Here is a 14,451-nt window from a genome sequence, read left to right on the forward strand (position 1 = left end):
AGGCACAGGAGGAAGGGTCTCGGTCGGGCGGGGGGGGGGGGGGGGTTGCAGCTCACATCGCTTTGCAGCTGGTGGGCCTTCTGTGCGTGCTTCAGGCCCAGCTGCTCGGGGTCGCAGGTGGGCTGGGGCAGGGGCTGCCTGTAGCACACGTCGCTGGCCAGCTGCTGGCTCCTCCTGGCCTGGAGGAGGCCGGGCTGGTCTGGGCGGCTGTGGAACTGAGACCGACTCTTGGCGAAGTCCTTCTTGTACTCGTTGTCACTCTGGAGTTTGCCGACGTTGAGGAAATGCCTCATCCTTGGGTCGTCCTGGACGCTGCGGTACCCAATCTGCTGGCCCCGGTCTCTCAGGAAGGCCTCTTTATACCGGAACTGCAGGTCAGAGGAGCAGAGGGGGGTCGTGGGTGCTGCCTCCCCTCCCCCGCCAGCCCACCGGGGTCTCAGCAGGAAGTTCAAGGATGGGGGAAGGGCGCAGCTTCGGATTCAGGTACACCTGGGATCTATCTCCCCCGCTGCTACCTTCTAGCTCTGTGGCCTCGGGCCAGTGACTGAGTCCCTCTGAGCCTCAGTTTCCCCACCTGATAAAATGGGAGAATGAACCTCCGCCCCACGGGACACTGACGGGATTCAATGAGCTGGGGGCTAAGCTTCGCGTCTGGCACAGGTTCACGCCCACCGAGTGGCGGCTCTGGGTGTTATTGCCGCCGTAATGAACCCAACAGGAAGAGAAACGCGCCCACTCTGTCAGCAGCCACTCTTCCCTTGATTCTTTCCAGTTTGCAGGGACCCGGGCCTCTCAAACCATCTATAGTGAAGGGCCAGTTTCATTTCGTCTTGCTTTTTATTTATTTCTTTTTAATTTTTTTTTAACGTTTATTTATTTTTGAGATAGAGAGAGACAGAGCATGAACAGGGGAGGGTCAGAGAGAGAGGGAGACACAGAATCCGAAACAGGCTCCAGGCTCTGAGCCGTCAGCACAGAGCCCGACGCGGGGCTCGAACTCACAGACCGTGAGATCATGACCTGAGCCGAAGTCGGACGCTTAACCGACTGAGCCAGCCAGGCGCCCCTCGTCTTGCTTTTTAAATTGCCAATCCGTCAAGGTCCCAGATGTGGTTCTACCGCACCTGCAGTGGGGTGCCTTGTGCGTGTGACGACACCCAATGCGGCCCCTGCCCTGCTCAAGATAAGTCCACCGGGCACATGCTTGGCTGTCACCATAGCTAGTTGCTGCAAATGTTTCTAAATGCTTGCCCTTGGTTTCTGTACTTATTGTGGGCAGAGACAAGCTGTTCATGATCAATGATGCCTTCCTCTTCCATAACAATGGCTGCCATGTTTTGAACACCTGTTATTTGCATGACACTCTGAACTATTTTGTTTTCACTCCTACAACAGTCCTAGGAGATAAAAATTATACCCCTTGCTCATAGATGTAGAAATCTGCCTCCACAGAATGTGAGCAACTTGCCCAACACCACGCAGCTGAGTCCTAAATGACTGAGCCCGGACTTTAACTCGGACGAGTCGAGTTGGAAAGCTCCATCTCTTTCTACCCTGTCACGCTGCACTTCAGCTAAAAGTGCTTTTATGTGGATCAACACATCAATCACATGTTGATTGACCTCTCGGTACACACACATCAAGTTTTAAGAGTGTCTCTCCTGAGAGCGTCTGGGTGGCTCAGTCTGCTAAGCGTCCGACTTTAGCTCAGGTCATGATCTCGTGGTTTGTGGGTTCGAGCCCTGCGTCGGGCTCTGTGCTGACAGCTGGAGCCTGCTTCAGATTCTATGTCTCCCCCTCTCTCTGCGCCTCCCTCTTTTGCACGCTGTCTCTCTCTCTCTCTCTCTCAAAAATAAACATTAAAAAAATAGTGTCTCTCTTGGGGCGCCTGGGTGCTCAGTCAGTTAAGCGACTGACTCTTGACATCTGCACTGTGACAGTGCACAGCGTGCTTGGGATTCTCTCTCTCCCTTTCTCTCTGCCCCTCCCATGTGCCTCTCTCTCTCTCTCTCAAAATAAATAAACTTAAAAAGTTAAAAAATAATAAGAGTGTCGCTCTTAAGAGAGAGAAAGTGGGGAAACGACCCTCCGCAACTTAAAACTTCTAGCTAAGATTCTGGGAGATAAGACCTATTTTTAATTTCATTGGAAATATTTGTTCAGTTTTGGTTCCTGGTGGTTTTCGTTTTAACAGAACTGGGAAAACCAGTCAAAACTCTCAGTGACAGAGGAAGACAGAGCCTGAGGTCTTACGTCACTGGCGATCTCTCTGGACGCCCGGGCAGTCTGGAATGGAATGGCGTCCAGCCTGAAGTCATAGCCGACAGCCCGCGTCTGTTCCCAAGAGTTTCTGTAGGCTTTCTAGATGGCGAGAACAAAGAAGCGAACGAGCAGGGAGTGAGAACTCTGTATCTGGCATGTTGTCAGTTCTGAGCAGGAACAGTTCCTAAACACACACCCTCGCCCTTGCAGGGGCCCAAGGACAGAGCCACAGCCCCGCATCCACCCCAAGGACCTCCCCAGCTCTGAGCCTGGCGGGACTGGCCACGAAGGGCCGCAGCTCTAAGCCCCTGGCTTGCTCATCAGGCCCTGCCCTGGCGGGTGTGGGCTCAGCGAGTCCGGCTCATTCGCTACATCCCGTTGGTACGAGGGGCCCCTGCCCCACTCCTTCCTGTGTTTGCATTCGCTTTCAGTGCCTCAGGTTTGCAGCTTCCAAACAACAGAACTCAAAGTTCGAGAACTCTGTGTCTTCAGATACGCGGAAAGTACTATTCCTTAGGTCCCGGCACCCGTGGGTTTGTTAGCTCCAAAGACTTCCCGGGTGCCCCTCGGCAGCTCCCGAAGCCACGTCACCCCATCGCGATGAAGCGGGCTGTGTCCCACATGCACCCCATGAGGACGCACCGAGGGAAGAGCCTTCACCTGCATTAAATTGATTGCCAAGAACCTGACCGAGTTCCTGACCCATGTTATTTCACATCTTCCTCTTTCATTTTTCCCCTTTTGAAGCTGTTCTCACACACCCTCCAGGAGTCTGTAATCACACCCTCTTGGTCCTCAGGTAGACCCACATAACCGATAGAGCATCAAAATCTCCCATGCCTTCATGTAGCTAATAATTTTTTTTTTCAAGATAAGGGAATGGCTCAATGAAAGGAACCATCTGGAGATCCCAGTGGAGGGCTGTCCTTTATTCAGCCACAGAGAAGGGAGACAGCAGGCGAGGCACATCAGCAGCAGACGACAAAGCGACAGCCCCGGACCGCGTCTGTGGCTCACTCTTTCCAAGAGCCCCAGCGGGTCAGAAGGCCCTTTAAGAACCTTACTTCTGTCACTTGGAAATAGAGGTCAAGCCTGAGGCTCTGTTCTACAGGGGATTGAGGAGATTAAGCAAAGCGGGGATGGCAGATAAAAAGCAAAGTGCCTCACACGGCCGCACACCTGGGCCAGGAACCAGAGGGGCCCATGGGGGCTGAGCCAGGCACGGCCGGGCTCCGCGCTTTTAGGCACCGCCATCCATCACCTTCACCTTCATCACGGCCTCCGCCTCCAACACCCAACGCTGCCAACCACGAGCCAAATACCTACTGCGTTCAAGGGCCTAGAAATACAGAGCCCATAACCATTGGGGCGATCACCTAATGGGTCACAGGCAGGGCCCAAAGGATTCCATTTCCCGGGTCACCACTGAGTTTAGCAGGCGTGAGCGAGGGATACGTACAAGGGGAGGAGCGTTCAGATAACGACAGACCCACCGTCGCCTTTAGCATTATGCTCCCTAATATGGCGGCCCAGCACACAGAGTCCCAACTCTTAGCGTCGTCCCCTGGGAAGGTGACGGTTGGCGCCTTCCTAAAAGAGGGCCTCCACACCAGATCTGGGCTGGGTAGGGACACCGAGCTTCCCTCCGCCTCAAACTCCCACGTCGCCCCACGGTGGTGTCGGATGTGCCCCCGCTTCCGGGTCCCTGCAGCCGAGGGCCAACGAGCCAGTGTGGCCCAGATTGGGGTTCCCCCCAAGACGCCTGCTCCCTTTCTCCTGCCCCCCTTCTCCCTGTATACTATTTGCTTGATTGTCATCACTTCCTCCCTGAGTTTTTTTATTCTGTTGAGGTTTCTGCCTTGCCACTGGGAGCCTTTACATTCCGTAGGCGCTTTGATTTGGAACCCCGGGCGTTTCTCTTCTTTATCACAGTGGGCACAGTTTTGTCCTCATCCTCACACATTAGAGTCATTTGATTTTTAGTTATTTCGGCTGCCTTACACATCTCAATGGCTTTCTTTGCCCAGGAAGGTCACTTTCCCTCCACATCTTCCTCACAGAGCACTTGATCCAATTGTGTGCATTCTACACGCCCCCGAAGAAGTGCTCTTTCAAAAGAGGTTCATGAGTTCTCCATATCCGCATGCCCCGGCGGCTAATTTCAGCTCTGGGACTCTACAGACTGGCGTCCCTTGTGAGCCGGAAGATGCGCCGTCACCGGCCCGGGGCGGCCGTCCTCCTTAAGCTGGCCCCCAAACGGACCGGCAGTCTTATCCCAGTTTTTCGGGGCAATGGGCCTCCAATAGCTCGTCAAATGGAGGCCTGGCCTTCTCCCATCCTTGAAACATTAATGCGATGGCTGTTCTGTCCGAGCTCTGCTGAGGGGGAGGTCCCGCTTCCCCAGATGGAGGTCAGCCCACCAGAGCCGCCGTTCTAAAATTATCGCTCGCACATCCCTCAAAAGCATCAAATGGTCATAATAACTCATATTTACAAAGCCCCGTCGCATTCACCGCGTGGGATCCCGCAGGGCTTTACAAACGCAACAAACTAACACACACGCTAACTAGAAGGCGCCTCTCGCCAACCCCTGCGAGGCGGCCACCTCTGGGGTGCACGGTAGCAGCTGTTGATCTGCGCGGAGCCCCAGGACACAATGGCCGGGCCAGGGAGGGAAGAATGGCCGGACTCTGGGAGGCCCCGCGCTGCCCCAGGCCGACACACTCAGCCTGTGTTATTCTGATCTGACGGCGGCGTCTTTTGATTCTGCCGCCTGGCTACCTGTTATCCCAGGATCACAGCTCTGCTGGCTGAGCGGCTGCCTATTCTATTACAACCGGGGGCCTCCGACCCCTGCTAACAACAAGCCTGGGTTTAGGAAACAGCATCTTGGTTATGCACGCAAAGGGCACACATCTAAGGGACACGGAAGTGTTGAAGGCCACCGCCTCACGCACAAAGGAGACTGTGTTTGTGCCCGATGGGCGGCAACCGCAGCGTCTTTCCAAACTGTGCGGTGAGAAAGTGCCACGGCGTCTCCAAAGTCACCCTGCTCCGAAGGGCCGAGGACACGTGTCCGGGAAAGAGACAGAGCAAGCGTCTGCCCCTGCCAGGGCCAGGAGAGCGCACGACTGAGGTCTTTGCGGTCGTGCCCGGAACCAGAATTTCCGAGCTGGGAGGAACCACAGGCATCGGTTCGCCCGGCTCCAACCCATTTTCCAGTTGAGGAAACTGAGGCCCGGCGAGGAAGGTGGCTCTGAGTCGCACACGTGGTCTGTCTCACTCTCGGTCCCGTGTTCTTCCCGTCCCAGGTCCTCCCTCCTGGGACTTTTTCTTCCCCAACAAGTAACATCCAGCTCGGGTATGGATACATTTACAAACACACTTACACACCACATGAACGGCTGCTTTACTTACGTCACTCAGGCACTGCGCGTTGAGGCGGGCCCTGGTGAAATCGGGGTGGTCGGGGATCGGGGTGTATCTGTGCAGGGACTCTGCGTCGCCCGCCCTGTACAGGCGCTGTGGGTAAGACAGGCTCACGGTAAGTGCAGAACTGCACCGGCCGAAGTGACAGGCGGAGAACAGGCGGACCCCCTTCCTGCCCCTCCCACCGAGTGCCCACCATCGTGGGGGCAGAACCCAGCCCAGCACGTGGAGGGCCTCCCGCCAGAACCCAGAACCCACCGGCTGACCATAGGGGCCCGTGTGCCCATAGTCAGGTGGGACCGGCTGGTTTTAAATAGACCCTGTTTAAAATACTCATCAAGATCTGCTCCAAATGGGCCCCAAACCAGTATCCTGGTTGGCTACGCCTGTGTGTTTTACAACAGTATAAGGTGTGTGGGTATTTTGAGAATCTTTGCAACTGAGCATTGTTCAAGGTTTCTACTTGTAACGAGATGCCTTAATGCCCTTGCTGTTTGACGTGAATAATAATAAAAAGACACAAAGGCTAACAAGTCTTTTTTTTTTTTTTTTTTTTTTTTACCATGAAATGCCTTAAGATGTTTCCAGAAAATTAAAGTTTTCATAGTCTACCTGGGTCCCAGGAAGACACAATTTTAAAACTTGAGCTCTCTCTTAGTTCCTATTTTTAGAGCACTGATCTAAGAGTTGCAAACAATTTTAGGAAGGGATTGAGCCTCATCTACTTTTAGAGAGGAAAATATAGTATTCTGATCCTTTTCCAAATTCAGCTTGGACTTCGCAAACACGAATGTTTCGGTACAACATTTAGACTCTGTGTGATGAGGGGTCAGCTTTCTCTGTGCAAAATCAAATCCCTTGACAATTTCAGAGAGAAAATATTTAACTTCCTATACTCCGAAATAAATACAGGGGAGAAGAAATGAGGTTAAATCATACGGAGTAAAAGCAGAAAGAAGCTTTTAACATGGCTGTTCTTTTTTTCTAACTGGGTTACGTTCAGCCTTTAATTTCATTACCATCTATCAATAATTGAGACGAATCTCTCTAATGTTGACGAAAAGATCACCAATAATACTTAGTATTGTTATGATTGCGAACACGCCATAATAGGGGACACTTATTGAGGACTCACTATGTTCCAGACACTTGCTAAAAGTGTCACATACATTTATTTATTTAACCCTCAGTTAGTTCACTTCATCTTATGAAACAGTGCTCTCAGTGCCGTCCTTTCCAATAAGGGAGCGGAGGTTAGAAGAGAGAAGTAACTGGCCCTCGACCACCCAGGCAGTAGACAGAAGGTCTGCGCTCACAGCTGTCCCAAGCCCATCCTCTGAAGCACTGAGTACCGGGCGGCACACTACCCACTAGGGGGCACCTAGGACGAGTGGTGGAAGATGCCCACCTCGTTGCAATGCAGGTAGCTGTTCTTGGCGTGAACCAGGTCTGGGGAGTCAACCACCGTGGTGAACTTGATACTGGCTGGTTTCTTACGGTATTTAGTCTGTAAGAAAAAGGCACAGGTTCCCATAAAACCGGTGAACAGCATGCATTTTTCAGCATGCAGCTTCACCGCACCACCTGCTCAGTACCAAATGGGCCAATGACACGACTGGAAAACAAGTCTCTCTTTTTGGCGGGTAGCTCACAGGGGTATACAAGAGGTCCAAGTGGCCCCTGTGATAAGGAACATTTTACCAGTATTTACGAGAGAGAGAGAGAGAGAGAGAGAGAGAGAGAGAGAGAGAGAAAGAGAGAGAGAGAGAGAGAGAGAGAGAGAGAGAGAGAGAGAGAGAGAAAGCTGCACAATAGCCTGGCTCATCACAATAAAGGAATTCAGTAGAGGGGAGAATTCAGCATCAGCAGGGTCCCAGTAAGGTCTGTTACTAAGAAATGGAAGAAGGCAGTGCCACCCTCAAGGGGACGCCAGGGCAAGAATCTCCAGGCCACCAGTACGGTGGGGAGTTGGGTTAAGGTAACCATTCCCCGTGCAAGGCGTAACACCTTCTGAAATCAGATAAGCCCCAGACACTGGGCACTCTGAGTAAACTCAGGAGGTGGATGGCAAGTTCTGTGCCCCCATGAAAACAACGGGCCAGCTTAGCTCATGACTACCGAATGTGCCTACTGAGAACCTTCTAGCACATCATCTGTCTCTCACTGCCCATTGGGAACATGCCTTTAACTCCCCAGCAAGTGAATTCATGTGGAGGGAGATCTTGTTCAGTCTTGCCACTGGGTTGCAAAAGGCCAAGAAAAACACTGGGCGTCCAGTGGCCACGGGGCCCTCTTGGGATCTCCACCCTGTAAGCAGGTTCCCTCTGCAGCAGAAAGTGAATGCTATAGGTTGCACGTAAGATAGGGTCGGGTTAGTGGTACCTCGCTGATGAGTTCTCCAGCCTTCTTTGCACTCTCTAGCTGTGGGGAACTCAGCGTCAACCATCCCGTCCCCTTCATGCCCATCAGGTCGGACTTGTAGCGAAACTGCGGGAAGAAAATCATTGGCTTTTACCAAGAGAGTGTCTAAGACTGTCGGGGCATTCCTAGATCCTTGATTTGTAATAATGCTTCATCATGACGTGTCAACATCTTCATTCGGAGTGTGTCTGCACATCGTTAAGTCCAACCACGTGAGTTCGTGCACTCTGCCAGGAATTAAATAATGGATCGTGCCTAAGATACAAGAAGACCCCACCTGTGAACTGGCAGGGTTAGAAGCCAAGGTAATGGATGCAAATGATCGCTTGAAGGAAGAGTGGAGATCTACACCCAAGCCCAGGCATCTGCCTGGGTTATTTTGTTTCCTTCTGGCAGTGAGGTGACTGCCTGCCTGCCTGCCTACATACAACAGTTTTGCCCACTTCCAGGTGATGAAAGGGCTTTGAGCTCTGGGCCAAACCTGCCGTGACACGGAGCAAATCACTTTACCAAATGTGACTCAGTTTCTCTCTGTGACAGCTGAAGGTGGTAACGACCCTTCTGTGCTCATGAGAACGCCTGAGGGTCCTCAGGAGCAAAAGCTGCTCTATGTGTTGGATCTGTTTTTGTCTCGTGGTGGTTTGGGGGGCCGGGGGGGGGGGGCAGAAGGGCGCGGGGACAATTACAGCAGGACCCTAAGAAGGGCACAAGCTTAGATACAACCGGCCTACAGTATGGGAGCCAATTTAATCTTTTTGTGCCTACATTTCCCTCCCCCTGCCACCGTTCCCCAGGATTTGCTCATAAGGTCAAAACGGGCTGGGCTTTATCACCCTTTTTTTCATTTTAAGGACTCAGAAGATTAGAACTACAGCAGCATCCCTGGGACAAAATTGTAAGTGCTGCTGTAGGACAATGAGTCTGATCAGGAGTCTCCTAAAACATTAGGTCTTAGTACCATCCCTCCACCTGCCCACCATTACCTAGGATGAGACAGTCACATGAACGCTTTTCTTCTTCTCTTTATGGAAATTAGGCATTTTTTAAAGGTGGAAAAAGACCCTCTAAGGAAATCTAAAATTTGGATCTAAACGAAGTTGATAGCGTTTCTCTAATTTAGATACAAGCTCTGCTGTAACGCAAAATATCACTCCAGAAACCAGCCTCTCGGCCTTTTTAGTTCCTTTTCATTTCAGGATTCACAGCGTCCCTCACAGCTGGTCTCAAAGAGGGTCCGTTTCTGATCTACTGTCTGCTGGTTAATGCCCCCGTGCAAATTCCACTCTGCTTTCTAACTGGTGAAGGGAGGCATCACTCAGGTTCAGGAGCAGGCTTCAAAACCCCATGTCAGTAAGATTGCTTTTTATACCACGATCTTTCGGTCTACACCGGCAAAGCTTTTGCCTTCCACTCTGATAAAGAACAGAGAAAATTGGATAAATTTCTAAGTTAGAGAGAATAATCCGACAGGACCTCTTCACAGCCGGGTCTCGCTCCTTTCATACGCAAGATGAAGTGGGGAACACTCTTTCAACTTGCCTTTTGTTGAGCTGAACAGTACAATCGCAGGTAAGTCAGAAAGCAAGATGCAGGTTCCCCAAAGATCTGACTGCGCCTCAGACTCTCTTATAAATGGATCGTCTATTGATATTTCAGCTCCCAGCCCAGGTTGGACTATTCACGCAGACCCTAAAAACAACACGCCTGCCCCAGACTTCACGATGAAAGAGGGGGAGAGAGAGGGGAGTTGAGAAGAATCAGCTACCTACCCAAAGATGGTTTTAAAGAAGGATTCTAAGATAATAAGAGAGCCTTGCATGCTGCCCAACTGCATCTGGCTTCCCCAAATGGCAGTCTTGCTGTTTTCCCTTGCCTGGAAGCCACCTTCGGGTTCGTACGTGGGGTTTCCCGGCACCCCCATTTTGCAGCACCGGCTGCAACTGGGTCCCCAATTTCCAACGATGTAAACAACTGCACCCAGGAGGCGGCCAGTGGGAAGGCGTATTTGTCATATTAATGGGACCCTTCATAATCACTCTCTTGCACAGGGTGTGGTTTGCTTTAGACTCATTATTTCATGCATTGTTCATGGCATCCTTCAAAGGAGGGATTCTTATGCCCATGCGCAGAACAATTTCGGTGTTCGACTGACTGCTCAGATTCTCAGAAGAGCCACCGGCGGCTGTCCACTCGGTGTACCACGCAGGCGGTCATTAAAGGAACCCTTAGGAGTCAGAGCACCTGGGGTCCTAATCCAGCCACGCGGGGGAGCCAAAGAGCACTGAACTAGGAGTCTGGACACAAGAGCCCTGCTCTGCTTCTTGCTGTAGGGTCTGGAGCAAGCCATTCCCCTGCCAGCCTGTGACCCAGGGCAAGTTATTTAAGATTACAGGTGCCTTAGCTGCCACATCTGTAAAAACAAGAGGAATAGCAGTATGCACCTAGATACTAAATGAGATAGTTGGTGCAAACCATGTAAACAAATGCCTGGTCCAGAATAAACGTTCCAAACATTGTAGCTAATGTTATTGTTGTTTCTGATGGAGAAACTGAGGCTCACGGAGCTTACAGAGTCTACCTGAGGTCATGCAGCCGTAAAGGGTGGGGTCAGGGCTGTCCCCTTGACAGTCCCTGAAGGTGCTCTCCAGGACTCCCTGCAGCCCCCGCACAAGATCATGGCCATTCACTGTAGAGCACTGTCTGGGCACAGCATGTATCTCATACACGTCCCGAGGCAAGCATGGCTTGAGCAACTATGGCCTGAGACCTTCGTCCTGGGGGAGAGCACCTCTTGGCTCCCTCTGGCCCGACCCACAGCTTTCTTTCTGGCCAGGGTAGGAGAGGGCAGGAGAAGCAGCCGGAGGCTGGGGGCTACTGTTCCTCCCCCAGACCGAGCCGAACTGAGTCAACACACACGGAGCCTTTGTTTCTTTTTCTATACAACATAACTACATGAAATTAGATTTTCAATAACGACCACAAGAAAACTGAAGCCTCAGAACCAGCTCAACATTACGAGGTGCCCTCTGTCCTCTTGTACTCTACCCGCCCCCCACCAAATGAACAAACTTGAAGTTTAAAAAGCAATGCATGAAACATCATACGGTGATTTAAAAAAATTAAGCCATAGCTTCTCAGCATTCCAAATTTTAATACATATCCTATTTCATAAAGTGTGTAAGAATGCCAGCTATCATCTCTTGGAAAGTCCTTTGCTTTTTAGATTGTTTTTCCTACATTTTTTAGCATTAAAATATTCTTTCTTTTCAGAAAAAAAAACTGTGATATAAATGGTAGCTTGAAATAATGTTTAGGGTTTTTTTTCTTACTTAGTAAAGTAAAAATCTGAGGGCAATCTGGGTGGCTTAGTCGGTTAAGCATCCAACTCTTGATTTCAGCTCAGGTCATGATCTCAGGGTTTGTGAGATAGAGTCCCAGATTGGGCTCTGTGCTGACAGCACGGAGACTGCTTGAAATTCACTCACTCTCTCTCTTTCTCTGCCCCTCCCCCTCTTAAAATAAGTAAATAAACGTGAAATAAAAATCTGACATTATAGTGATACCACCATCTTAAAAACATCTACCCGTGAACCCTGAGATCTGAGGTCACTGGTCAAACCTCTTCGCTTCTCTGTTGGAGGGACAGAGGCCTAGAAAGCAAAGTGAAAGTTCCAGGACACAGAGTCAGTGGGTGACAAAGTGGGGCTTCCCACGAGTGTCTTGGGGCTCCCAGCTCGGCTCCCCTCACCTCTCCCGGATGGTCTCTGTATCTGCCCTGGAGGTTCCTCTTCCCCCCAGGAATAGACCATTGACAAGATGGTCATGCCATGCACCATTCTTGGAGATGGCAGGACGGCCATCTAGCAGGTGGAAGGCCTTCCTAATGGAACTTGGGCTGGCCCCTTGGTAACTACATCCCCTGTGTGGGGCCCGATGACCTCCCCCTGCCCCACACTCGACCTGACTGGGATAACTACCATTCCAGTGAACTGTGATGAATAATTAGGTGGCCAGTGTATCATGACATCACGGAGTCCGAATTCATCACCAATTATGTGTTTATAATATTCTGTCTGTGCGGTGTAACTAAACTCAAGAGCGGTCGTTGCCCTAAAGGTAACCAGAATCGAGACCTTGGTGTAGAGAACAATCAAAACAGCTAACACTTCCTGGCACGTTTCTATGCACCGGGCACCATGCGAGGTTTCATATAGGCCAGTCCTAAACTGAGAACTGGGTTCTCAACTGGGGGCAGTTTTGCCCCCCACGTACATCTGGCGATATTTCAAGACATTCTGACTGTCACACCGGGGGGAGGGCAGTGCCATGGCATCTAGTGGGTAGAGGCCACCATGCACCAGACGGGCCCCACCATGGAGAATCACCCAGCCCAGAACATCTGAGGTGCTGGAGTTGAGAAAGCCTGGTACAAGAGCTCCTTCCTCCGAGGGCTGAGAGAGACAACACGTACAAGTTCACGTGGTTCAGTGCCTGCCACATAGCATGTGCACCCCAGTGCTGACCACGCCCACATTATCATCGTTACCTTGTCCCAGCGGGAGACACTGAGTCCTGGAAGGAGGAGGGAACTGATGTCAGCACGTATGGGAGGGGCTGGTGCCCTGGCCTGGGTGAGGACCTCTCTTTTCTGGGTCTCAGTGTCCACACCTGGGTTGTAGGAAGCCTGACTCCCCTGCAAGAAGCTCCCTCCTCAAGAGCAAGATTGGTGAGATGGTGCGTTCTGGGGTCAGTCCTGCCCGGGCATCTCCCAGTGACCTCATCTGGGTAAGAGGAGTCATGACTGTCCCCACCTCGCAGCATGTGGCAAGAGGGACACTCAGGCAGGCAGGCAGACAGCGTCAGCTGTGGCTGGATCACTGTTTGCCAGGCATGAGCTTCCCCCCCACTGCATACCGTCCAGCCCCTACTCTCTCTCGGACCCCCGCTCCAGACCACATCCTCCTCACTCGCCCACTTCCTTTGTGCTGGCCTCAAATAGGCTGGGGCTCCTCCCGCTCAGGGCCTTGGCCTTTGGACTTGCTATTCTGTTGGCTGGAGTGGTATCTCCTTCCCTCAACTTTGGTCTTTGCTCAAATGTTGCCTTTTCAGTGCCCTGGCCCCGCCCTCCGTTTTAATTTGCACACACACAGGTCCACCCACCTACCCCCCTTCCCTGCTCTGTGTGTCTCCACCACGTGTGTCCACCCGATGTACCACGTGTCCTACTTATCACAGTCCTTCTCCCTCCCAGATCATGGAAGCCCCGGGAAAGCAGCAGTTTTTCACTTTTCTGTTGACCGTGGTAATCCCCAGGGCCTGGAATGGTGTAGTAGGTACTCAAGAAAGAGTTATCAAACAGCCGAATGATTCCAACCTAGATGGCCCGACACAGACCCAGCAAGTTTTAGCTTTGGCGGCGGTGGGGCGGGGGGGGGGGGGACCGAAAGGCAAAGGAAGAAGCAGAGATTTACATCCAGCCTCGGCGGGGGGAGGAAGGTCAGGGGCTGGCGTGCAGCCCGAAGGTCCCCTACCTCACTCTGCAGGGCGTGAGCTCTCTTGGCCCAGGACATCTTCAGGTCCTCAGGCAGCGCCGTGAACTCGTGGCACCATGTCCTGTAGTCGCGATCGCTGGCTAGGGCCTGGGCCTTCCTGGCGTGGACCAGGTGCACCATGTCCATGGGCAGGTGACACTGGGCTCGGCTGCCCGCCGCCCCCCGCCTGTACTGAAGCTCGCTCTGCAGCTGGCCCACCCGCCAGCAGTGCCGGAGCCGGGGGTCCTCGCTCACGCTCCGGGTCCCGATCAGCCTACCTCGCTCCTTCACAAAGTCATGTCGGTAGAGAAACTGGAAGGGGAGACTGCAGTCAGGGGCCGGCCTTCGGCCTGCTTAAATCCCACCTGCATGGTTTCACTGCCGACCCTAGAAAACTCACCCACTCTTCCACTAGGAGGTGATGATTATAAGAAAAACCTCAGTGAGGGTGGCATGAGAGCATGCTTCCTCCCTGGGGGATGAACAGTTAAAACATCGCTCCATTCTTCCTACCTAATTAAAACCATATCCTCAGGACCAAAGGAAGGGCCCCACTCCCCTTATGTGTGTCCTGTGGCCAAAAGGAATTTATCAAAAAAGGTAAAAGAAAAACTTGTGCTTTAACCGTTTGTACTTTGGCAAAACATTAAACCCAAAAGACAGGATCCATTTATTTGAAGTCCACGCTTTCTGTGATTTGTTTGTGGGAAAGAGAAAGTCACCTTCATGTCCCAAAGCTATGGACGCTATCAACAGAGTGGCTGAAACACAGCTGGCAAATCCTAACGCCAATGTGTGAAACTACATA

The 14,451-nt window shown here is 51.9% G+C and overlaps 1 protein-coding gene across 7 annotated transcripts in view; it reads right to left on the reverse strand.

The window, feature by feature from the left end:
• Nucleotides 1–14,451, reverse strand: part of NRAP (nebulin related anchoring protein) — a 70,182-nt gene that overhangs the window by 912 nt on the left and 54,819 nt on the right. For all 7 annotated transcript variants that reach the window (XM_049645791.1, XM_049645790.1, XM_049645788.1 and 4 more), the window contains 6 exons: nt 13,644–13,955; nt 8,074–8,178; nt 7,100–7,198; nt 5,680–5,784; nt 2,254–2,361; nt 57–368 (listed from right to left, as the gene is read on the reverse strand). In XM_049645791.1, the coding sequence (XP_049501748.1) occupies nt 57–368; nt 2,254–2,361; nt 5,680–5,784; nt 7,100–7,198; nt 8,074–8,178; nt 13,644–13,955 (1,041 nt within the window). The remainder of the gene's footprint in view (nt 1–56; nt 369–2,253; nt 2,362–5,679; nt 5,785–7,099; nt 7,199–8,073; nt 8,179–13,643; nt 13,956–14,451) is intronic.

The sequence above is a fragment of the Panthera uncia genome, chromosome D2 (assembly GCF_023721935.1).
Source record: "Panthera uncia isolate 11264 chromosome D2, Puncia_PCG_1.0, whole genome shotgun sequence".
NCBI lineage: Eukaryota > Metazoa > Chordata > Mammalia > Carnivora > Felidae > Panthera > Panthera uncia.